Genomic DNA, 25,502 nt, shown 5'->3' on the forward strand with positions numbered 1-25,502 from the left:
ACAGATTTGTTTTGTATTATTATGTTTGAATTCAATTTTTTTTTTCCTTTTTCTCTTTTGTTGTTGTTTTTAAAAGGTAAACAATTGTTGTATTACATTTTGACTTCATGCTTTCAGAAACTTCCTCATTTAATGCCGGCTTTCAGCTGCTGGCAAGAGAGGGTCTGTGCTGTGACTTTTAGTCTGATTTTTCAATCATAAGAGGCTCCAAAACCTTTTCCTGAATTCTTTGAGTTCTCTTCTGGCCTAATTCCAGCTCTGTCTCCGTCCTGAGCGAGGAGGAGTGCTTGTTTCACCCGGTGATCAGGAGATACTCCTTGCTTCTTTCTCTCTTCTCCCTTTTGTTCATTCAGTGCTATCGAGAATAAAATATTTTCCTCGGATTAGCGTATGTTAGAGCAGGAGGGAGAGAGAGCAGCAGAGGCCGGCAGTCAGAGCTCGATTATAATCGTAGGGCTTTTGTTATGAAATATTTAAATAAAGCATCTAATGAGCCTTTCAGATGGACCAAACTTTTAAAGAAACAAACTGTAAAAAGCAAATCCTGCACATGTTGAGCAGAAAAGATTATTTTTCCCTTGTCTGCTATCAAGAAATCCAGGTTCCACGTTACTCGGCGGCAGCTTGAAATGGGGCTGGCTCTGAACCAGCTCAGAAATGGAGATGTTTTGGAGAACACTTGGGGCTTGGATTCAGCCCAGCCCATCTGGAGTCTTTGACGTTTAATAAATACAGGATTTGAGAAACGATACTTGATTACCATCCTGCCCTTCAGAATCCCCCTGCCCGACTGTGTGTGTAGAACACCACTCCAAGAAGCCGCACGGTGAAAGCAGTGGCAACGGCCATCGGTCCTGGGCTGGGGGAAGCTCTGCCTCACCTCCTCACTGACGGATTTTACAGCAGACCTCTGTGTTAGGAACACGTGGACATGCCCAGGGCTGAGAGAAAACTCCCTCCTGTTTGATCTGTCTGTATGAACAGTAGGGCCAGCACAGGTTTAGAGAAGAGTCATGGGGAAGGAGTCATGGGGACAAGGTCAAGCTTATTTTCCCCTCTGTGTTTATGGAACACTTAAGTCAAGAGGGCGACAGTCTGCAAATGTTAAGATGACAGTATTAAAGTGTCCTTCAGGCTGTTTTCTTCTCAAGTAGCCTTTCAGGTGTGTAAGGATTACTTAGTTTATGGTCCAGAGAGCTGTGCCACCTCCCGCGCCGGGGTCACATACCCTGCCTCCTGCTGTGGAGCTGGCCGGTGCCTGGTGACAGGCACGTGTCTCAGCACGGTTGGTTCTGTAGCCTCAGCAGCTGATGGTTCCGAGTGCTGGCACGGGTTCACCTGGGAGCTTATGGCCCTTCCTTGGTGAGAAGAGGGCTCTGCCAGGGCCCAGCAGAAGTGCTGGCACTCAGGAGCTCGCAGGGGAGCAATTTGCACCCCACCATGATTGCAGGTGCCCCCACACTGACAGGGGATGCACAGGGAGGTAACGCTTTCTCCACCACTTCCCTGCAGCCTTAAGGGGGTGTGAGTTTTGGAGCGAGCCCCAGCCCGCTCCAGAGCCTTGCCCTCACCTCTGATGCTTCCCTGACTTGCCTGTGTTACGCTGCTGGCCCCGTTCCCACTGGGCTGCATCCTCTGGGTATCGCCTCGGGCACAAAGCCTTCCTTCACTTGCCAGCCTGCAGAGCTCCTCCGGGTCATTCGCATCCCCCGGCAGAAGGCGTGAAATACAAATGAGGGCTCCTCACAACGGCTCTCTGTCCCTCTCCCTTTCTGCTGTGCCTCCACTGGCTGGCATCACCCGAGTAGATCCTTCCTGATTTACACCAGGGGGAGAGAGGCTGGGGCCAGGCTGTGGCGCAGACCAGAGACATGACACAGAGAATTTGTGCCCTCTGCTTCGTTTCCCATATTTTGGCAGAGTCGCCTCCTGTGAGATGTTTTCTGTTCTCTCTGCAAGATGCTGAAGCCAGATAGGAAGAGGCTTTGAATTGGGTCTTTGTGATGACTCTGGCTGGAGCGCAGCCAGTCAGTCTGACTAAGACATCTGAGTCTGCATTAACCCGTTTTCCCAGGGATGAATGGAGTCTCCTCGGTCAGATGGCATCCTCCCATGCAGGGGAGCCCCCGGGGTGTCACTAGGACCCGCTGCAGCCACCCCACTCCAGCCACCTTCCCCTGCTAGCCTCGGATCCATGGGATCATCGCTCGTGACTTGTTAGTAAATCTTTGTGTAGCCATAAAAAGTAAAAGCAGAGGATCTGGGATCTCCCGAGCTGACCCATTTCTCAGCCCTGGCCACGGAACCTTATTCTGCTCGAAAGCTGTAGAGTTTGTGGCTGGGGGTGCAGCACTGATTTGGGGCACGTGTAAAGGAACCGGCGTAATCGAGGGCACGGATGGTATCAGGGAGATGCAGGCATCGCTTAAGGGAGAGAGTGCGTGGAGTGGTCTATTTTTTTTCCATTTCACATTAGATCGTATTCATGGAGGCTACGCTGCGGGCTCGGTCCACGCAGGCTGCGAACTCGTAGCGTGTGGGGTGGTGGAGTTCTTGATTTGCAGGGGAAGGAGAGGTAATTAGAAGGATGTGCTCACCGCAAATGGGAACGTGAAGCAGGACGGTAGGACTGATCGTAGCCTGAATCCCCGAATGAGCACAGTGTTAATTAGCCCTCCTGTTAATTAGCAGTTCCTCTTGATCTACAGAGCTGTGCGGCAGAGTGATGGGTGTGTGCTGCAGCAGATGCAGCGCTGCAGCAGCCCAAGGAAAATCTCTCCTCTCCCTCTCACAGGACAGACCCCTTCGAGGGGGCTGGGGCTGAGCTCAAGGTGCTGCTGCGGGACCCTCAGATAGAGAGGGTGCCTGTCCCTCATTCCCTGTCCCGCCGGCAGCCTCCCGGGAAAGCCCTTGGCTTTCAACTCACACCCTGCAGGCGAGCTCTCCTCTGGGGTGGGTTACTTTCGTTAAGAGCCTTGCTGCAGTCATTAAGTTTAGGAGGATTTGAATAGGAGAAGTTTCATTCCAATTCCACTTGGAAGGAGACAACTTTTTTATTAAAAAAAAAAAACCAAAACAAAGAGGAAAACACAAAGCAAAAAAAAAAAAAAAAAGAGGGGGAAAAACTTGTTTGGACTCATTGTAAGCTGCTGGAGGAATGTTTACTACTGTTGTGGTTTAACCCCAGCCAGCAACTAGGACCACGCCGCCATTCGCTCCTCCCCAAGTAGGGTAGGGAGAAGAGAGAAAAAGTTAAAAAAATACCCTCATGGGTTGAGATAAAGACAGTTTAATACAGCAGTAATAGAAGCAAAAATAATAACGATGGTAAAAGAATATACAAAGTAAGTGATGCAATACAATTGCTCACCACCCGATGATCAATTGCCCATCCCATCCCAAGCAGCGATTGCAGATCCCTGGCCCCCAGCCAGCCCCCATTTCTATACCGAGCGTGATGTCCGTGGTGTGGAATATCCCTTTGGCCACTTTGTCCTGTCTCTGCACCCTCTCAGCTTCGGTGGGAACGAATGAGCTTCTCCTGCTCATTTCTGGTTAAAGCAGCATGTGCTGAAGCTTAGAGAGCTGAATGAGCTCTCTTTCGAAGAGAGCACCCTCCTTCACTGCGCAGGACTCTGCCTGTGTTTTGGGTGAAATCGCCTCGGTTTCTCTTGGTGAGCGAATAAATGAAAGTTGGGTGGCTTCTTGGACTTGGCAAATCTTAATGGGAAGGTACTGCTGTCCTTTTCTGAATATTCATGAGGAACTAATTTGTGCTTATGTTTCCAGATTGTGCTTCAGTCTGGGTGGGTTTTTTGTGTTGTTTTTTGTCTTGGCTTGCTCTGCTCAGCAGCCAGCAAGCTGTTAGAAGCCTTGGCTTGACTGTCAGGAGGGATTTGTAGTTCATCCTTCTGCTTTGCAGTTATATGTTAATTAGCCAGAGTGGGAAGTGATTGGCAAGTCCCCTTCTAGTGGCCAAAAATGCCATTCCACGCTGCTCTGCTTTCCGCATGGCAGCAGTTGTCCTGCAGGAGTGAGCCCTGCTCCACACACCAGTGTCCATCTCGGCTGTCGTTCCTCATCCCCTTGATCCCCAGGGAGAGCTTGGTGCTTGGCACCCCTGGCACGGCCATGTGCCCCTGCCCATCCACAGGAGCTGGTGGAGGAGATGCTCCCTGAAGGAGTTGCTGTCTTACCTCCAAGCTCTTCCTGCAGAAAAAGCTCTTCCATTACTCCCCCAGGGCTTCTTGTTTCTTGTCACCTCTCTTTTCTGCTGCAGAGATGTCCCTCTGCCACAGGATGGGCTGTGTCTTCCTGCAGGGCACTGCCCATGCGAGCTGGTGGCAGAGCTTCTGTGCGGGTCCCAGTTTGTGGTCTCCCTGTGGCCACAGGCTCGTGGTCCTGCAGCCGTCTGAAGAGGCACTACAGCCACCCACAGCCTGTGGTCTCCCTGTGGGTTCGTGGTCCTGTGGCTGCCTGTACAGGCACCACAGCCACCCACAGTGACGTTGCCTCTCCTGGGGATGAGATGCTCATCACGGTGGGAGCCATTGAGTCCCAGGCTGCTGCATCCAGAGACACATCCCCCTGCCCACGGTGCCCAGCCATGGTGGCAGCAGGCTCTGGTGGGCAGCAGCTCCCTTCCCCCTTGCCCTGCTCTTTCCCCCAGCTCCTGGGGCAGACAAGCAGCCACCCAGCTGGACGGCAGAGTGTGGGAGAAGTTGGTCCCTGCTCTGGGCTGGAGCGTGGCTGCCATCCCTCATGGCCACTCCACCAGGGTGGGGACAGCTGAGCCACCCTGTGTGTGCTGCTCGCCAGCGTCCAGAGGCAGGACAGGACAGGACGCCTGGAGTGATGTCCCGAGTGCTGGAGCATCCTTCAGCCCCTCTCCTGCTGCACCTTCAGCTGCTCGCCTGTGGGTCCCCCCTCGTCTGTGGGACAGAGTGGGACTGGCACCATCTCAGAGACCAGCTCTGTGTGCCACCTCCGTGGGGATTGCTGAGCTCTTGTTGCTTGGGCTTGGAGCTGGCTTGCCATCACTGGGGCATTGCTCTCAGTGCAGCTGAGTTTTACCGCACTTCTGTGGCCTTGGGGTTTGGTGACTCCTCGTTAGAGAAATGAAAACAAGCCTTGGTTCCTGGCTGTGTTAGACATGGCATCTCATGGCACAGGCAGACAATGCAGAAGTGTGACCTTACAGACGCGGTAATCGCTGCTTCCCAAATGCTTTTGCTTCTCCGGGTTTGGATTTACTTATCAGGGGTGGTGTTAGTCACGAGGGTGGTGTTTTGTTTTGACAGTCCTTCCTGGCATCGGCTCCGCAGCTGCAGCGCTGCTTAAATTCGCATTCACCCTGGGACGACTCTGCTCCTCTGGATTTGATGGCTGGATCTCTTTTTATTCGGAGGCCCTGAATTTGCTAACGGGGCGTTGCAGTATCCCTGATATTGCAGAGGATGGTACCAGAAGATATACTCCTCTTCAGGGGTCTTGTGGTTACAGGGTCTCTGTAGGGCGGTAGGTGTAATTGCTGGGGTAAAAAGGTTTGCTGGTCTAAGCCTGCCCTACTCCAGACAGTTAAATATAAGCAGGGATATTTGAGTTGGTGCCTCTGCAGGCGTTACTGCATTTTTCCATGGTAATTGTGCTTTCACACAGGATTAGAGAAACAGGACTCTCTTATGGGGTGAGAAATCCTTTTCCTAGGAAGACAGCTGGCAATAACGCTTGTCCGCCCTTTATCTGAGGAGCCTCTAAGGAACTGGTGTCCACCAACACGAGCCTGAGTGCCTTCTGCAGTAAAGGCCAAAATGGCCTGTTAAATGTGAGAGCCTTTGCCCTTCTCTGACAGATGCTTCCCATGATGGGTAACACGGGGACCTGTGCAAGCATCATGTGCTCCAACAACCAACCTACGAGTGTCTCCCTGCGTGCGCCCACCAGAAAATAACCTTTCTTCTTCCAGAGGGAATACAGTGGTAGCCGCTACGAGTGAGATGCTGAGAAGAAAGCAGAGGGTTAGGCGGGGGCTAACTGTGCTCAGCCAAAGTACCAGTTTGGGGAGCCCCCAGGCATCCACTGTGTAGGACGCCCCGTTAGACAGACTGGATAATCTGTGCAAGTGGAATGGGGAAGCAAAACTTCCCGGCAGGAGAACTGACTAAAGAAAGAGAAAGGACTTTATTTAGGAAATGCAGCTTCAAACTTTGCAGTCGCTACTGAATTCATGAGGGTAATAACTAACAGCCACCAGTCTGGCAGAGGCCATCTGCTCTGTTTCGGGGTGGCATTCGTGTTGGCTTATTCAGGAATTTTCTGAATCGGGGCGAGAGAACAGGATTTCAGGGCTTTTAGGAGATCATTCTTGAAAGATACCACTAATTCCACAGAAGGTGGGGATTTTCAAACTCTGCTTTCCACTTTCTTGAGCTTTCAAACACTAGACAGAGGATTTGGGCATCATATACATACCCTGTAGTATATATACATTAGTCCTCAGCTACTTGCACCTGACATTGAAGCTGCTTCCAGGCTGAAATTTTCTTATTTTAGCAATATAACTGCCTCTCAGCAATCACTGATGGCTCAGTTATCACCTAATGTGGGTATTTGTCAACCTGGCTTCTACTCATGGTTGTTTCTTGATTGCCACAGTCTTCTGTGGTTTTACAGCTATTTTAAGGCATAAGCAAGCAGCCTGGTCCTCAGCTCAGCTTCTCCCTGTGTTCTCTCTGGGTTTCATTCTCAAGTGTCTCCTTTTGCTCTCTTTATAGACATTTCCCCTTTCAGGTTTACCAGTGCCAACAACTCTTTTTGTTATAATGCTTCCTTCACAGTCTTTTTTTCTTAAAAAATCAGTCCATGCTTTGTGTTTGCACACCTGTGGTAGTGTTTAAGGTGTACAATAAGTCAATAAGAACCAGCCCATCCGCATGGGACCTCCAAGAGGTGAAATCTTCACATTGTGCGTTGTAAAACAGCTATGTTTGAGGCAGTGTTCCGCTGGGCTGCATTTGGGCTGGGCACTACGCAGTAGAACTTGTGTAAGCTTTGCCTGCAAGGTTTGTCATCTCTCTTTCCACCGCTGTTAATAAAGAGACGATGACTTCCCTCCCACATTGTTGCATGTTCTTATCTGGAAAATGCCAATACCTTGTTATGCTTCAACTCTTGCACCTACAGGAAAGAAAGAAAAAGTTTGAGAAGGATGGTGAGAAGTTTTATTCTATGCTGGATCGCCATTTGCATTTGTCTTCCAAAAAGAAGGAATCCCAATTACAGGAGGTGTGTATGGAGTTTTCTTCAGCTGGGTCCAAAATCAACACCACTAGCTGCTCTAGATCTTAAAAAGGGGGGAGGGGAATCATCCCTTTCAGTAACCAGTTGAAATTGATAAGCAATTAAATCTATCTAAAGCCTATTCAAACGGATGAGACCAGGCACATCAAGATGATAGTTCACCATAAAGTGCCAAGCAGCTTTAAGCATTGCCATCTCTTGTTCTCACCCTTATAATAGAGGGCAGTGACCAGTTACGCTGGCACAGCTGGGGATTGGCCACCCTTTGAACTGGCTTGGGGAACTAATCTGGCTGAAAAACAACTGGTTATTTTTATTTTTGCCAGCCTAGTTTCCTGCCTATCTCCTGGGGTTTGGGGGGCTAATTGTGGCAGCAGGCCCAGGGTGGCAGTGAGCAGCAGGCAGAGGAGGGATGGTGCTCCTTCGAGCTGATGCTGCCACCAAACATGTTGCAACAAGAATGGAAAGCCCCAGCTGTTCCAGCCCACATCAGAGTAGTTGGATCAAATCAGATCTGTCAAACCAGTTCTCAGATCAACCTACGAGCATCTTTGCAAGGCAAAATCTGTGCAAGCTGTGGTAACATGGCATACCACGTTGTTCTACCTGGTGCTGCAGCTCTGGAATTGCTGGTTTCAGCTCGCAGCAGGAGTCAGGCGAGAGGATCATGATAGTGGCCTTGTCCTCCTCACCATTGCAGGGGCTGTGGGTGGAGAAGGAGCTTATGCTAACATAAGAAATATGCTTTTGGAAAGCCTCCTTGCGGAGGGGAGTGAGGTTCTGGATCCATAAATGAAAGAGTGCTAGAAAAGGCCAGACCTGAGAAGAGTGGCCAGCATTCCAGTCTTCTGGTTCCATGCAAAGTGTTGAAAACCTGGGTGGGACACCTTTGGCAGGCTTTTTCTTAAGTGAGGACAAAACTATTTGTGGGTTGACAGACAAATGCTAGGCAAATATTGTCAAGCTAGATGTGATGTATTTATTTCTTTCACCTCTCCCTCTTTCTTCCAGGCTGACCTTCAGGTTGACAAAGAGAGACACAATTTCTTTGAGTCCTCCCTCGAGTATGTGTACCAGATCCAGGAAGTACAAGAAAGCAAGAAATTCAGTATTGTTGAACCGGTAGGAGCTTCCTTTTCTTTCAGGCATCTTTGTTTGATGTTCAGATATGCTGACTTGCTAACAGTGGGAGGAAAGAATGAGCTACCAGGTTGGATTCGGTCCTGGGGAGTCTTGTGATGGAGCAGGAGTTAACGTTGCACACTGGGATTGCTGCAACTTAACAGCCTTAGTGGTGTTTGCTGGAGCACCGTGAAGCCACAAACTTGTTTCTCGTGTCTGTAAATCGATTCTGAGGAACAGGCTGGATGCTGTGGGTAGCTAGAGATCTTGTTATGAATTATCTTGGACACGTCGTGCTTGATAAATATTAGCTGTGTTCAGAGGGAGAGAGTTGTTATCTGGTCTGCTTACCTGCCATGGCACAGGCTGTAGTGGGACCAGCTCGTGGCTGTGTACAGGGACCCTGCCCTGGGTGGGTGGATTTATCCTGGAACCAGATGCCGTTGAGCATGGGATCGTGTAGGTCTCACGGACAAGCAATCTGCAGATCTGCTCTTATTCTCCCAGCAGGGTCTTTCATTTCGGGTGTGTTTTATTAAGACACATGCGTGGGTGGTAGACTTGGGGTTTAGGGATGTTGTGGTGGATAAGTCATACCAAGATTTGCATCACTCCAAAATTGTAAGAAAAAAAAAATAAATTTGTGTATGAAATTTCTGAAACCCAACTTCTTGTCTATCTTTCCTCTGATTAGAAATATAGAAGGGAATTTTAATCTGTGTCCTTTCACTCCTTTGCAGGTGCTGGCTTTTCTCCACAGCCTCTTTACTTACAACAACCTGACAGTTGAGCTCACGCAGGATTTCCTCCCTTATAAACAGCAGCTTCAGCTCAGCCTCCAGAATGTGAGTTCCTGCCCAGCTGAAGTATTTTTTGCATGTGACTTCTATTCTCATTTGTATTTAAACGCCTCTGGTGGCAAGGCTTTTCCACGCAACACAGACTGTCCGTGTTTACATTGTGGGAGGTGCAGATAAAGTTATTTCCTTCTCAGTTCACATGTATTTTCTCCCGTCCTGCACAAGAGAGTCTGCAGGTGTTATTACAGTGTTTTTCTCCATCCAGAAGGAGCTATTTCCAGTGTATAGTTTAACTTTGTGCATAAACAAGCCTGAGAATTTCTTCAGAAATTCTATCAAAATTGTACGTGTCTTCTAAAAAGGCCTCCAATTTTGATCTTAGTGGTATCGGCTCACTACATGCTTTGGTAGGCTCCTCCACTGGCTAAATATACTCATGGTCTAAAATATCTGTGTGTCCTGTTTCTTTTATCCTCAGTATTTCATGGCTGGTCCTCACTCCCGTGGAACAACAGCCATAAATCTGTGCCGAGCTGAGTTTGCTGCTGGCTCATTAATTGGTCTGAGTGGTGTTCTGTAAAAATGCCTTGATTTCGTACCCTGTGTTGATGTGACTCTTTAAAAATTCTTTCATGCCAAGCAGCGTAGCGTGATCTTTTGAGGAATCAACGCCCTAGTTTTGTAGAAGAATACGCCTGTTACTTAAACAATGGTGCGAAGAGGAGTTTAGGTGCTTCCTTCTGCTCCACCTAGCCTTAAAACGTGCTAAGTTTCTTTTATTGAAAGAAAAAGTATCCTCCCAGTCATGACTCCTCAACACCATTGCCACGTACGGTATGTTAAACCTTGTCTCTTCAAGCATCTCTAGGAGTCCAACTGTTCTTTTAGCTGGAATTTTCATGTGAATTTGTGGAGTGGCTTCCACATTTTGTACGTTGGGGACCAATTCTTTTCTGCCAGAGCACCTAAAATTTCACCAGAAATACCTGAAGTTTTCCCTTTGCTCATGTTCCAACGTGCTTCTTTTTGTTTTCTCTTAACAGACAAGGAATCACTTTTCCAGCACGCGGGAGGAGCTGGAAGACCTGAAGAAGAGGATGAAGGAAGCTCCCCTGACCTGCAAGCTACCTGGGCAGCCGACCATTGAGGGCTATCTGTACACTCAGGAGAAATGTAATGGCTTTTATATGCACCTGAACGCGTTAAAGAACGTGTAAGCCTGGGCTGCTCGGCTCCTGTGGCCAGGCCAGCTTTAGCCGTGGCATCGCCACGGGCTGTGCCACACAGGGCAGCACCACCCGCCAGTGCCCGGGGAATCACCGGCAGCTTCAGCTGCCAGCTTTCTCCACGGTGGCACACAGCTTTCTCCGGGTTACATGAGCCGTGTAAGCAAGGAGCTAATTGCCCTGCGCTCAAATTAGATGAGATTTATTACTCTGTTGTAGCGCTGGAGAGACCGGAGCTCTGGCAGATTGCACCTTGGCTGGGTTTTATCAGAATGAATCTGGTGTCTTGCCCAGCTTCCCTCTCGCAGTGTCTCCGAGGGCATCTGAGCACAGTTCAAGTGTTAAGAGCAATGAGAGATAAGCTGCCGAGAGCGAAACTTGTTGTGATTCCGTGCGGAATCGAATCAAACCAAATTCAGTCTTTTATAAATACTTATTATAGCTTTCCACGCAAGCATGAACACTTCGGGGACAAAAGCCGGTATGCAGAGCTGTGGCCTCTGAGCCTACAGATAACTTTGTGAGCAGCTAATTTTTGGATTGTATATACAAATGTGTTTATACATATATTTGTATGTACGTTTATCCTGCTTTTAAGAAAAAACACACAGACTAATTATAGACCACAAACAAATGTTGCATGTTCCTGCATACCAGTGCCTGTTTGGTGCCTCTGTTTATGTTTCCTCTATAAATTGAGTATGAAGAAAGTTGCTCCTCCTGACACTGCAACTTAAAAAAAAAAAAATACAGAAAAAAATATCAATTTAAGTATTTCTTATAAAGGGGTTCAGGTAAGAAAACAAAGGAAAGTGACAATAAATCTAGTGTGATGTAAGTAGGAACTTTAGAGTGTTTTTAAAAGATGCTGTTGTCTTTACTGCCAAGTTTTCATCAACAGGAAAAAATAGTGGTGTCTGTGTGAAACAAGCATTCAAGACACGTAGGATCCTGCCAGTGTAGGTCTTGGCTGGACTTGGCCAAACCAGCTTGGCTCGCAACCAGAGTCCCACAAACGCCCTTTCACCAGCGGCGTTTTGGGAGGGCAATGGAGGTGGCTGCCACCCTGTGCTCCTCTCCTCCTCCTCCTCCTCCTGGCTCTTGCTGGCAAGGGAGGTGTCCCCACAGGCCCAGCGGTGTCTGTCCCCAGAGAAGCATGGACATGTGGGAAATGCTGGCCATGCGTCCAACTAAGGTGCCACCTCTGACTCCAGTTTCCCATATCTTTCCGCAGGGGCGCTGGGCATCTCCTGGGTGAAATACTACTGCCAGTATGAAAAGGAGGCAAAAACCTTGCGGATGACGCCCATAGACCAGAAGCCTGGAGCTAAGCAAGTGAGTTGGTTTCTTGGAGGGATGTCTGCAAATATTGACCCAGCCATCAGATCTCACCTTCAATCCGCCCACGTCATCTCTTTCCTTGAGCAAACAAACATACAAATGCCACGTCCAGGGCAGCAGAGGCCAGCCCCGCTGTCGGGGGCAGTCATCTGGCAGCGCCAGTCCTTAAGACGTGCTGACAGTGGGTTGGTCCCAACGCCGCCGCTGTGGAAGGGCTCCTGGCCACAGAGCAGAGGGGTGGGCTTCGTGTCCCCTCCCTGCCTGGCCGCACAGGCTGGTGGTTTGATGCAACCTGAAGGAGACACCTCTGTGAAGAGCAGTTTCACCTCCCTCTGTCCCAAATGACCCGAAGCCCTGCAGGGTTTGGCAGCAGAGACGCGGGTTTGTGTAATGTGAGCGTTATTCGAGCAGCGGTGACTTGCAAGTTTGGTCTAGTGTGAAATTTCTGCCTTTCTAGACAGGCTAATTTTTATATTTATCCATGCAAATGGGTGGTGAACCTGCAGCCTGGTTTGCCCACAGGCCTCTGGCAGTGATTGCGAGTACTCGAATTACTTGAGTTATTAGATGAGGGCTTCCAAAAGCAGTATTTCTCTGCCTTTGCATGTTTGCGCAGTCCCTGGTTTGTGATTTTGATTTCTGTTCTCAGAACTGGTGACGTGTGAGCGGGACTGGTGCTAGGAGAGGAGGAGAGGGCAGCAGTTGCAGCTCTGACCTGCAGTAAGGCAAAGGTTTGGGGAACTGCTTCTTTCGCAAAATGCTTTGTTTTTCACCAGTGAGTGATGCGTCTGGGAGTTCCCTGCAGTTCCTTGGGGTGACAGAGGAGGGGTAAGGATGCAGGCGTGGATGACGGACTGTGGCTCAGAGTACAGCAACTGCGTCCAGCTGAGTCCACCCACCCTCCTCTGCCATGAAGCCACGTCCCCCAGGGACTTCCCAGTCAGGCGTGCTGTTCTCCAGTTTGTGACCTCATGGTCTGTTCTTTGGCAGCCCTCTGCACGCTGCAGCAATAAAATAAAATGTATTTTTTGGAAGCCCTTGGCAGAGACCTTGGCAAAGAAATGTCCAAAACATTGACTGGAGAGATCTATTGTCATCTGTGCCGTAAACATGTCTAGTAAGGCCAATTAATGCAGGGTAGGGGCTTGTAAAAATGTAAATTAGTCCTCTTCCCACACTCTTGCAGTCTGGTAGTCTGCACCTTCAGGTCACAGCTGGCCACACAGCTTCAAATGCCACAATTACAAGGAGTGCTCTTAAAACCCCCAACCAACCAGCACACACAATGAACGCAGCCAGGAGATAATCATCACGTGTAAGCTGGCTGTAATCTTGGAGAAGGCTCTCCTGGCCACCAGGCTGTCCTGGATCTGCTTGATCTGCTTCTGCCAGAGGTCTTGCAGATGTGGTGGTGGTGACGGTCGGGGTGATGAACACGTTCCAGGTTTGCACACTCAACCCAAGGGTCTGGTTGGATGTAAGGTCTTCTGAGTGTCTCTTCAGAGCTCCTACAAAGTCGTGGAGATCTCACGACCATGGTACAAAATGACCTTGCTGCGGAATGGAGGGGCATGAAAGCAAAGGGCCAGAGCACAGCAGTGCTGGCTTCTCTTCAGAGTGCCCCTACTCTAGATTTGGTCAGTTGATGTTCCTTTTCTACAAGATATTTTGTGTAAAGCTGTTTGGACCGTGAATGCTATGGATCAGCCCTGATAAAAATTAGGACCCAACTGTGTCAGATGACAGACGAGCATGGTCCTGGCCACAAAGACCAAGCAACTGTCTCAGGAGGTTTGTTTATAGCAGCGTTCCTGCTCTGCAGGGGCACATTGCTTGTTGCTGAGATATTTAGCGCATGTTTGCAGGGTAGTGCCATGAAGGCTAGAACATTTAGTGGCTGAGGAGAGGAAGCCTGGCTCACAAAGCCTTTGATCCCTGTCTTTGTTGATGGTAGGAAGGACCATCTGTGCTCCTGGTACCAATGCCATCAGATTGGCAGGGCATGCACTGGGAGCCTGGTGTTCTACAGGCAGTACTGTGCTGGGCTGTAGCCCAAGGGTGCTCAGGAACCCAAAATCTTCTCCTGTGTTTCTTTCTTCTAACCTTGGCTTTCATTTTCTCTCCTAGGGCACCTTAGACCTGACCCTGAAATCCTGTGTAAGGAGAAAGACGGACTCTATAGACAAAAGGTTCTGTTTTGACATTGAAACTAATGAAAGGTGAGATGATCAGTATTCAAATGGCCTCCAAACAGATAAACCCTGTAAACCTGGATGAAATTGCTCTTCGCTGTTTACTAAAGTTTTTACTAAGAACAACTTTTGCTTCATTTTTCTGCCTGTCCCTGGATGAACTCTGCGCAGGTCTGGGACCATCACACTGCAGGCCCTCTCGGAAGCCAATCGAAGGCTGTGGATGGAAGCCATGGACGGGAAGGAGCCGGTAAGTGTTCAGGGAGCTGCTACACGGCTGTGAATTTGCTGCCGAGCAGTGTCCTCTGCTGGCAGGCCCCGGGGAAGAGCAGTGACACAGGCTCTGGCAGGCTCCTTGTTACAGCTGGCGCTTCACTGCTGGGGCTTACCCGTAATTCAGGGCATCGGTTCATCGGAATCCCATTCACAGCTGAAATGGGATTTCATGGTGTTCTACTGGTGGCACAGCTTGCAACGGGGGTTTTGTTTTTCCCCCTTTAAACCTCTGGTACGTTCCCTAGTGGTTGCTGGTGCTGAGGTGGGACTGGGAGCAGGGACAAGGGACACGAGCACCCTCCGTAGCAGACTTCTCCTCATTTAAACAGGAAAGGACACAGGTCGGTGTGGAGGGTCAGGGTGCTCATGCTGGGCAGCCAGTCACTTAGGGGATGTGTGGGGCTCACTCAGTTTCCATGATGTGTTATTACGTATAAAGGATGACACCTGCTGTTTATTGTTACTAAAAAAATACAGGATGTATAATTGTATGGGACGAAGGAATGTCTTGACACTCAAATTTTCAAAAGCAAGCAAGCAAACAAAAACCCCACAACCCCTGCGTGCCAGACTGTCCAGCTGCCGTTTTTACAGGGCGCTTAAAGGACAAAGTTTCCTTTCAGTTTTTGGGAGACCTATTTCCTAGAAATATGTTGTTCCGGTGAAATGTAGAAAGTCATCAAAAACTCATTTATTGTGTAGATAATGCTATCTTGCTTAATTATAAAATGACATTCCTTTGGGAGATTGTCTTACTGTTTGGGATTGGCTACGGGTGATTTATGGGGTACTGCATTTCCTTTTGAAAATAAATATTGAATCACGTTGCATCATGTTTTTGTTTCTTCCTATTCCATTCCCACCCCTTTTTCAGATCTACCACAGTCCCATCACAAAACAGGAAGAAAGTGAGTCATTTCTGTTGCTGTTCCTCTGAGCTGTCGAAACTTTCTGGAGGTCGGGGAGTGTATTTCCTTGCAGATACACTCGTCCTCGATTTCTGCTGAATAGGCTGTGCATTCCCTCCATGGCAGCAGTGTAACTTCTTCCCTTTTCCTCACAATGTCTGATACTGAGGCCAGATAAGAAATTCGCAAACGGTAAAAGTTATCGGTTGCAACGTGCGGTTTTTATTCAGCAAGAACTAGCGGGATGTGGAGTTCAATTTGCACCTCTAAACCCCAAAATAACGGAGGGGAAAAAAGATCAGTGGGAGGTTTTGAGGGCATTTCCCTAGGAAAGATTATAATAGGAAAATAAGAGGTGGCATTTAGTTCCCTGGAGCTCCCATCCCACCACCTTGTCCCGTGTCCCCCGCCTTCACAGGGGGGTACCCTACCCACCGCCCCTGCACCCCCGGGACAGGCTGCTGCCCCTTCCCTTTCCCCTTTCACAGACCATTGCTGCAGTGGCTGAGTTTGCTGACGTGGAAACCTCTGGGGCTTTGTTAGCTGGGTGAAAACTTGCATTCTGTATCTTAGAGCTTTAATTAGCTGACTTTAATGAGCATAGAGGTAGCGTTATCAGAGGCATAAGCATGGTCCCTTCCAACCTAGAAGATTCTATGATTCTGTGAAACCTGTTGTTTGACTTGTGTTTGCATTACACGCCTGGAAAGAATGTGACTCCGTGTTTCACAAAAGTAAATACGCTCTATTTTTAATAGATTAGAGTTAGAAAGACTTCAAGTCATATCATCCCACTCAGTATCAAGTACTGAGCGGATCTATGCGTAAGGCTGTCTTCACTCCTATGTTAGAGCTAAGATGCGTCTGAGCTTTTCAGCACTGTTGCTCAGAGAAGAGAGAATCGTTACAAACAACTTGCTGAAAGTACAGTGGTTTCAGAGGATTCACCAGCGTCTCCTGTGCTGTGGCTGGAGTTTGTCCACATGTGTCCTGTGGCTGGTTTTTTCCAGTAAAATGTTGGTTTACGTTAAAAAGATAAACAAAAATCCACATACCTCCATTCCCCCCAAATAACCCAAACCCCCAAAATTCTAAACCAACAGCAACATGGTCACTTAGGAGAAATTCAATATAAATGTTTGCACTGAACAGAAAGATATTTTACGTTATAACTTGAACGATCCTTCCAGATATCCTGCAAAAATTAGCAGAAGTAGTAGTGTGATAACAGAAGTTGAGATATGTGTGTAGAAAAAAATATTCTGATTTTCTACCTGCTTCATGATGCCTGCAAAACAGGCACAGAGATAGTCTGTGGTTAATTGGCTGGAACAAAAACCCGTGTTCTGCTTTACTCAGCATATCAAGCTGTATTGGTTTTGCTTTTTAATCTAGTCAAGCAGATAAGCAGAAATTACACGATCCTATGATGTGGAAGAGCTTTAACTGCAGATTTTGGTGTGCTCTGGAAATGCTTAATCAACTCCTTATCGGACACAAAGTCACATGTGGCGGGACTCCGGTTTACACTTGTTATTAAAGACAGAAAGGGGGGAGGGAGCAAGGCTGCAGCTCAAAATAAATTCAAGGAAAAAATGGAGAACATATGGAACTAATAATTCCTGGCCAGGATTTAGAGAATGCCTGTGTTTTCATGGGGGGATGTACGCAGTACGGATGCACGTGTGCTGCCGGCAGCTCTGTGTGCCGAGCGGGGACTGGGCATGGGGCCTTCCCAGTAGTTTTCCCTGGTGGTGCTCAGGCAGCTAATCCCGCTTCTCCTGTTCGAAACAGTGGAGCTGAACGAGGTCGGCTTCAAGTTTGTACGGAAGTGCATCAACGCAGTGGAAACGAAAGGTAAGGAGCTCGCCCTGGCATCAGGAGGTGCCGCCATCCTGGCGCTGCTTCCCGTGGCCTTGAATTATGTTGTATTTTCTGCAGTATGGTGGTGTTAGTCGCTGAAACGAGACTTTGACTTTTAACTGAAGAACACGTCGGAGGAGTAGAAATCCTCCACTGTTTGCAATGTCGTTATCCCAAATTCGGTTAGGATTGAATTTCCACTCTTATGTTGTTGTCATTCATCGGTTTCTCATCTTTGGCTCTGAGAAAGCCCATGGTTAGGCAGAAGGAGAACAGCTTTGGAAGTTTCTCTGTACTTGGGGGGAGAGAGCAGGGGTTAACTGGGGTGCAGGGTTGTTCGGACCCATTTTGTTAAAAGCAGCAGGACAGAAGTAGGTCTGGTCTTTCGTGGAATGTACCAGCATATATTGCTGGTGTGGGCTATCGGACGAAGATAAATCACTCTAGAACAGCTGGATCCCGTGGCTGCGGCAGGGAAAGGTGACTGGTTTCATTTCCAGAACCTTTGGGAGATATGGCCACAGCAAAGCCGTGCCAAAACGGGAAGGAGCAGGGTAAAGAGACCCTCCAGGCGAATACAGCGGTTCTGTCTTTCCTAACATTGGCTAATATTTTCCAAAAATCTGCTTAAATATGTTTGCCTTCTGTCACAATTTGAACAAAGGAATGTGAAAGCAGCACTCCCCAGAAACGCTGTATTTAGGCAGGTAGGGTTTGCCAGCTCAAGCGTGTATTCTGCACGTTGGCTGTTCTCCCCTCCCGTGACACCATCCCGGCACGAAGTACATGGCCGTGCTGGTGGCCACCATGGGCAAGCGGAGCTCCTGCCCACAGCCCCCAGAGCCTGGCGGCAGCAGCCCCTTGCTGGGGGGCAGCCCGGGATGCTGGGGGGGGACAGAGCCCGAGTGGTTCCTGGGGCAGAAGCGTTTCTGCGGATCCAGCACCTGGCAGCAGGGAGAGGGGTTCCACTAGATGGGGCTTTTGGACTTCCCACCATCTGGGGAAGACCTTTGGCTAACGCTCTTCGGCTTTCTTCTGCTTAGGGATTACTACGGAAGGCATCTACCGGACTGTGGGCAGCAATATTCAGGTGCAGAAGTTGCTGAACGCCTTTTTTGGTAAGAATTAATTATTCCACGCAACTTGATTGTCCTGCTTTTGTATTGTTTGAGGGGGACAGAGAGGATCAGGTTTCACAGTGAGAAATGTCAAGCGTGGTTTTTGGTCCCTGTAGCCTCTCCAAGGCACATCTTCCCCTTCTCTTCTGGGCTTTTTTTCTGTGGCCCCCTCTTATGCCTCTCCCTTTAAACTGCGTTTATTTGTTGGTGGTGCAACCTGCATTTTTAGTCAAGTGAGCAGCAGCGAAATAAAGCGAGGCGGTGACCCTGGAGCAGTGGGGACAAGCCTTCTCTCATCATGCGCTAAAAATATTCAGGCATTTTGGAGTCACGTGCTGGGGACATGTTCCTGCCACGGTCCCGGGATGCGGGACGTCAGCCAAGGAGAGATGAGCCCTCGCCCTCTCCTCCACTGCCGGCAGCGCTGCTGCCAGGGGATTCGCCCGCCCGATGCTGTTCATGGGGAGGTGCCTTGTTCCTCGGATCCATCACGGCCATCTCCTAAACCAGCCCCCGCAGAGGAGCTCAGAGGAACCCCTTCCCTTGGTGGGGTATCACAGAGAGCTATACTGGGAAGGTGGTCTCCACAGGGAAACTGTTACCCTGGTTTAAGGTTTTCGCCCGTAAGGATTGGGATAATTCACTGTATGCAATGTATAAGTTAATAAGTCAATGTATGGGGCTGGGAGCAACCTATTCTAGTGGGAGGTGTCCCTGCCCATGGCAGGGGGATTGGGACAAGATGATCTTTAAGGTCCCTTCCAACCCAAACCATTCTGTGATTATGTGCATTTCTGCTGTCAGCCTTTCTGTGAGCTGAACCTTGTATTTCATACATAAATTGCTAAGTATTCTTTATATAAGGAAAGGTTAAACTCCCAGCAGCAGGTTGTGGAGCTCGGCAGCGTTGCTCTGTGCTGGGATGGGCATTCCCAGGCTGGGACCTGGCTGAGGCTATCGTGCCCCTGTCCCGTGGCACACGTGGGCCAGGGCAGGCTGTGAGCCCTAAGGGTCGGTCGCCCACATGCACAAACACCGAGTTCTTCTCACCGTCCCTGCCCGAGCGACTGGAGCTCGGGGCAGAAAGTACATTTACATTGATACCCGCGTGCCTTGGGCTCGTACCAGCTCCCTGCACAGACATCTGATATTAATGTAGTATTCACAGGATTTTACTATTGTTTTTTACTATTGTTTACTATTGCTTTTACTATTGTTGTTGTTTATTAAGAAGGCTGGTTTGTGCCGACGTATAGCTGTACCCAATTCCCATGGAGCCACGACTTCAGACAGCTATCCAGTTACACTTGCCTGGTGACTAATCACTTAGCTAAGTTTTTATTGCTTCTTGATTCTCACCCTCCCTGTGAGTAGCTCTGTGGTTCTCTCATCCAAACCCCACCAGTGAGTGGCTTTTCATTTTATTTATATGCCTTGGTCTGGTTGACCACTTGCCACCCCACTGTGTACAAAATCACAATGGAAAGTCCAACAACAGAGGCATTAATTGCTGCAGAAGGATTTCATTCTGAACTTCAGTAAGGAGATAGATTTAAACTTTTTTTTTGGTCTCTATTTCTTTTTTTTTTAATAAGTCATGCAGTTCATTTCTTTAGTTCAGATGGTCCCCATCCTTCAGCCACATCCTTTACTTCATCGTACCACAGAAACGATGTGGTTGTTGGGTGATGGTAGGCAGGAGCAAAGTGTACTTCCACGCTGCTGTGCCTCCTCCTCTGAGCTCCCTCCTCTCTGTGCAGCAAGAGGACATGTTTCCAGAACAGCCTTCAGGGGAGTAGCTGTGAAGGAGGGATTGGAACTGGACATTTAGATTACTTTGGATATCAGAAAGCTTGTCTTGGATCTGTTGAAATGTGTTTGTTTTGCCAGTCTCGGCTGTGCTGGGAAAAAAACAAACTGTAGAGAATAGGCACTTACTAACTTTTCACCACTGCATAAATGTTACCTTTTGCTTTTTCCTTTGTCCCTAGTTAGCACTGCTCCTCAGCCTTTCCGAAGTGCTGGCGCTGGTACTGTTGTTCTGCTTTTCCCAATCCTGAGAATCAGCAGCTTTCTTCTTCATGTGCTGCTGTAGCACCGTTTGTCTCAAGAGGATGCCCTCCCTGAGAGTGTGCTATTTATTAACAACCTCGAAATGGACCTTATTTCAAAGCCAATTTATTCTTCCTCCAGATCCAAAGTGTCCAGGGGATGTGGATCTCCAAAGCGGCGATTGGGACATCAAGACGATTACCAGCTCACTGAAGTTTTATCTCAGGTAGCACTGAAGTTTTATCTCGGGTAGCACTGCAGGTCACATGTGCCCCCAGTGGGCAAAGGAGCTTGGGGCTGATCCAGGGGAAAAACAGAGTGAACCACCAGATGTTAACATCTGGCTCTTAGAAAGGGCAAAGTCTTGACAAAGGCTTTGGGAAGAGGAATGGATTTTTTAATTTTGTATTGTTTTTTGAGCGATATGTCTGTTGTAGAAACCCCACATCCCACGGGGAAAGCTGTTTAAATAGTACTGTCTAGGGGGGAGATGCCACTGGGAGCTGTGGTGCTGGAGGGAAGCAGATTTGCCCATCGGTGCTTCAAGACCAGTTGCGAGTGGGTCATGCTGCCCTGCCAGAGCTCAGTTTTCTTTCTGGTTATTGCAGGAACCTGTCTGAACCCGTCATGACCTACAAGCTCCACAAAGAGTTGGTCCTGGCTGCCAGTAAGTCCCACAGCTGCCCTGCTGCTGGTCCCCAGCCCTGCCCTCCCCAGCCAGTGTACATCAAAATCACTTGACAGAGCTCTGCCAGCCCAACACCGGGGTGTCCAGCCACTTCCCCCTGTAGAAAGAGGAGTGACCCTCTCTTTTGAGTGCTTAATTGTGCAAGGGAGATGGTGGTATTTCTTCCCCTCTTTTGTTTGCTGTTGCAGTGCCCTTCCCTGTAACAGTTTCATGCTATAGAGAGCCAGGGGATGTCAGCTAACCTGCAATCACCACAAGTCATAGAATCATAGAATGGTTAGAGTTGGAAGGGACCTTAAAGATCATCGAGTTCCAACCCCCCTGCCATGGTCCCAGAAAAATTATTTTTCAATACTGAAAATACTATCTGCCACGCAGATAGATAGGTGCTCCCTTTAAGTAGGGAAATTTGTCCTGGGATGTTGAATCCAGAGTGTCTACCAATACATGAAAGACATTTTTCTGCTGCAGCTTTTGGGACTGAGCCACAGCCAGTATTAATGGAGATTAGCCAGGTAACATGGGTACACGGACAGGGAATCGCTGGTGCTAAACCGGCCGGTCCTTGGCTGTCCTGTGGTTATGGCCATTTCAAATAAACTGTAATTATTCTAATCTGGCTGCATCTTCAGAGCGTGTTGAGAGGCAGCATGCTGAGATGGAGACTGGAGGGATACAGGGAGCTGGTCATCTCTCAGCATGGAAGTACTGGTATTTGGAAATTTATGGCACACTCAGAAGCGTTTTGGCTTGAAGCATCCTTCCCATCCCCATGCCTCCATTGAAGTCAACAGGAGGCTAGGAGAGCGCCCGCCTATCCTCACTCTGGACCTCCAGAGAATTAATAACACTTGTTCTTACTTGGCAAGGAAAATTTTCCACCACCTACTGATCGTGCTCGAGCCTAAGATTTATTAGTTTCAGAACTGGTTAAACCAATGATGTCTGGGTATGTGCAAAACCATAATCCCTTCCCTACCCTCCCTCAGAAACTTGCACCATTAAGCTTCCCAGCCACCAAGATCCCACACTATTCTTTTCACACCGAGTATTTTATTGTTTCTTGATTATTTATGCTTCTGAGGGTGACCTCTTTGGGTCAGGGACTCCCATTTTTTTTCCCTGCAGGACATTTTACCACCTTGTTCGGTGTTAGAGCTGTCTGGGCTGATAAGATACCCAGCAGAGAGGCCGTGCGTTCCCCAGGTGTGCTGCTGTGCGGGGCGAGGGTGCGAAGGGCAGTACCCGGCCATGCCCAGCCTGTTTCCCCGGCCCTGCTCAGAGGCAGAGTGCGACTCTAAGCTCCCTTTCAAGCTTCATTTCTCCCTCTTTCCACTTCATTTTGTTTCTCACGATGGTTACCCTGTTGCTATGTAATCTCACCTTCCTTCTGCTTCCCATCGCCTGGTTTGGCCAGCCAGCCCTACGTGGCAGAAGGAAAGGCTCCCACAGGTTTTCTTTGGCTTTATTTTGCTCTGATGTATTTCCTTTGAATGTGGCGGGCACAAACTTCCCTTCGTGCTACTTCTCTTTCCAGAATCTGAGAACCTGGATTACAGGCTGGGAGCCATTCACGCTCTGGTCTATAAACTACCTGACAAGAACAGAGAGATGTTAGAGCTCCTCATACAACACCTCGTCAAGTAAGCAGACGTTTTTCTCTAAAGCCAAAGTAAGGGGAATAATGGAAGCAGCAGAACAAGCCTTTTCTTGTGGCAGGTTTGCATCTACCGCAGTCCCCCTAGGGATTTATGTTTGTACTACACAAATGGTATGATTATGCTTGTTACCCACTGCATTAAGTGATGCTTCTCTTTCTAATTGCCACTTTCATCCCCTTTCTGACAAGCACCAAGCAGGAAATAATTGTAAAATGAAAATATCCTCTGACAGCAGAGCTATAAATTGTCACCTCTCACTCCAGTTAGCAAGAATGTTAGGTCTGGGGTTTGGGAAGGGCTATAGGACCTGTGCCCGTGGGCTGAACGTGAAGCATGCTTTGGTTTTACCTCCAGCTCTATGGATTCAATGTCCTGAGCCCTTAGAGCAGCACGAAGGCTTGAGCGTGTCAGTCCCTGCCCTCCTGCAGGCTTGTTGGGTGCGTGGTGGCACTGAGCAGCACTGTCCCGCGTGCTTCCGCCAGTGAGCCACTGAAAAAGCCTGTTACTGGATGATAATGGCAGCAGCACTGCATTGGGAAATGGGTGTTTTCCTGCCTCCTTGTCACACCGAAAGCAAAGGCCCAGTGTGGAAGCTCTGCCCTCTCCACCCCAAGGAGGAGCAGAGGTGCAGCAGGGAGAGAGGCTTGTGACGAGCCACGCTGAAGCTCAAAAGCAAGGGAGCAACCTGTGTGTGGGTCAGGAAGGACCAGGGCTTGCGGAAGAAATGGCTTTTGTGTGACAGGGCTTGCTCTGGACCTTTGGAGAAGTCGTTTTCAAAACTGGGCTGTTTCAGTAATAAGCAGGGCTGATGTGGCATTGTCATTCCCCAACACTCGATGCTGAGGGCTTGGCCCTGGGTGCCATGTCCCCTCTTTGGGGCAGGGAGGGCTTGCTGGGGATCCTGCTGCCATCCGCTTCCAGCCTTTCATGCACGTGTTTGTGTGGTTTTTAGAAACCTTTTTGCCTAAGTGGCAGAGCTGAGAGTATCTGGTGTGCGGTCCAATGAAGCCAACGCTGTACTTGTGGTCATTCTGTTTATTCCTTGAAGTGTTCACGCTTAAATTCCATTCCCTCTCTCCCTCACGCTGACAGAAACCTCTTTACCACCAGAGCTACAGGGCAAACCCAGAATTCATCACATGTCAGCATCAGGGTCTCTCTCCCCTGGTCCATTCCTGGAAACAGGTAGTGCCCTCCTTGGTGGTTAATACTTCACGTTCCTCCAGGGCTTGAAGGCTGCTGGGCAGAACAAGCTCTGTTCTGCGAAAACGGTGGTTCTTTCAGAGAGAAGATGCTGTGTAGAGATTTATTGAAAACCTCCAAAGTGTGCTCCCTACATTCAGTCCTCCTCCTTCAGAGAGAGGAAAAATTAAAGCGAAAATTCAGTTCTGGATGAATAGGATATTCCAATTTAAATGATTCCTTTTATGTCTGTGTTGCACAGATGACTTTTGATTGCAGAGTTAAAAGAGGAGATAGGAGTGGGAAAGGATCAAATAAAAATGCTGTCAGCATGTTGCTCTCCCAGACAGTTGTCCTGGCCAAACATGCTTGTCATAGCTAGAGACATGTTTTATCTCTGGTAGGGTTGGGAAACAAATTCTGCTGAAACAAAATGAAGAAAATTGAATGACTGATTCTCAGTGTCCTTTTTTATTGCTTGGAATAAGATCTGTTTGGAAAAAAAAAAAAAAAACCACAAACCAAACCAAAACCTTATTCCTTGTTTCCTTCCTGCCCGCAGCATATGTGAGCACAGCCGAGAGAATCTGATGTCACCGTCTAACATGGGGGTGATATTTGGCCCTACCCTCATGCGAGCACAGGAGGACACCGTGGCAGCGATGATGAACATCAAGTTCCAAAACATAGTGGTTGAGATCCTCATCGAGCACTTTGGGAAGGTACGGGTGGCCGCCCCAGGAGCACCTCCATGCAGCTTCTGGCTGCTCCATCATGTTCGTGCAAACAGTTGCTGTGGCAACGATGTAGAGCTCTGGCTCCTTTTCCCGGAGTCTCCTTAGAGGGGGATTTTTTTATATAATATACTGTTCTGAAATGCTTCAGTAGGAAACAAAAAGTGTAGCAGATACATTCCTCACCATTGCCTTTAGCTAGTTACAAAGGAAACCCTGAGCCAAGGGATTTTTGGTTTCTTTTTAAATAAGAGGAATCTTTATTGAAAAAAAAACCCTGTTCTATGCTTGGACATTACAGGAATTTACACTTTCCTTTGCTGAAAGCAGGAGCTGGACCAGAGCATAACTGGTTTCAACAGGCACAGTCCAAGATGAGGCATTATACAACTATTATAGAGGGGACAAAAAAAACCCAAAGCAGACAAAAAACCCAAAGCAGGATTAAAAGGCTGATGAAAATAGTTCATTTGTGGATACAATCTGTTCAGACCCAGGTGTAGGGATGGCGTGGGCAAGTCTGGGGAGGGGAGCTGTCAGAGAAGACCTCGGTGAGTGGCCGGTGGCTGCTGTGTTGGGGCAATGCACCCCAGCGAGGCTCCAGCACCATTTGCCTTTCATGAGGCCTTGCTGAATGTTTTTGTGTGAAAGCGTTGCCTAACTGTACAGTCTGGATCAGTCTGCTGTGGTGGGTGCTGAAGATTCACGTGGAGACAACAGCTTTTCATCATGTGGCGCTTTGTCTCCTGATGGAAAGCAGAATATTCCGCTGCCCTCTGTATTAGCGCTTTCTCCGCACGGAGTCTGATATAATGGCTGAGGGTTTTCAGGGTGGCTGGAGGATGATAGAGCTGTATGTTAATATTTAAGAACTTGAGCAGCGGTTGCATTCAGGTCAGCGTCCCAGGGACCAGATTGCTTCCCTAAGAACAACGCTAGCTTCAAAGGAGTGAGTTTGGTCCTTCAGCTTTTCAGAATACTTTACACACAGAGCGTCCAAACAGTCTCTTACGTCTTAGAGGTAGGGAAGGTTTGAAGGC

General features: G+C 48.6%; 1 protein-coding gene across 2 annotated transcripts in view; it reads left to right on the forward strand.

Moving 5' to 3' along the window:
* The window catches only part of OPHN1 (oligophrenin 1), a 63,743-nt gene that overhangs the window by 28,525 nt on the left and 9,716 nt on the right, over nucleotides 1-25,502 (forward strand). For both annotated transcript variants that reach the window (XM_074147120.1, XM_074147121.1), the window contains exons 5-18: nucleotides 7,183-7,284; nucleotides 8,311-8,421; nucleotides 9,162-9,266; nucleotides 10,265-10,394; nucleotides 11,682-11,782; nucleotides 13,916-14,007; nucleotides 14,152-14,230; nucleotides 15,131-15,164; nucleotides 16,959-17,021; nucleotides 18,071-18,145; nucleotides 20,339-20,423; nucleotides 20,806-20,864; nucleotides 22,423-22,528; nucleotides 24,291-24,450. In XM_074147120.1, the coding sequence (XP_074003221.1) occupies nucleotides 7,183-7,284; nucleotides 8,311-8,421; nucleotides 9,162-9,266; nucleotides 10,265-10,394; nucleotides 11,682-11,782; nucleotides 13,916-14,007; nucleotides 14,152-14,230; nucleotides 15,131-15,164; nucleotides 16,959-17,021; nucleotides 18,071-18,145; nucleotides 20,339-20,423; nucleotides 20,806-20,864; nucleotides 22,423-22,528; nucleotides 24,291-24,450 (1,302 nt within the window). The remainder of the gene's footprint in view (nucleotides 1-7,182; nucleotides 7,285-8,310; nucleotides 8,422-9,161; nucleotides 9,267-10,264; nucleotides 10,395-11,681; nucleotides 11,783-13,915; nucleotides 14,008-14,151; nucleotides 14,231-15,130; nucleotides 15,165-16,958; nucleotides 17,022-18,070; nucleotides 18,146-20,338; nucleotides 20,424-20,805; nucleotides 20,865-22,422; nucleotides 22,529-24,290; nucleotides 24,451-25,502) is intronic.

Source organism: Numenius arquata, chromosome 5 (assembly GCF_964106895.1).
Source record: "Numenius arquata chromosome 5, bNumArq3.hap1.1, whole genome shotgun sequence".
Classification (NCBI taxonomy): domain Eukaryota; kingdom Metazoa; phylum Chordata; class Aves; order Charadriiformes; family Scolopacidae; genus Numenius; species Numenius arquata.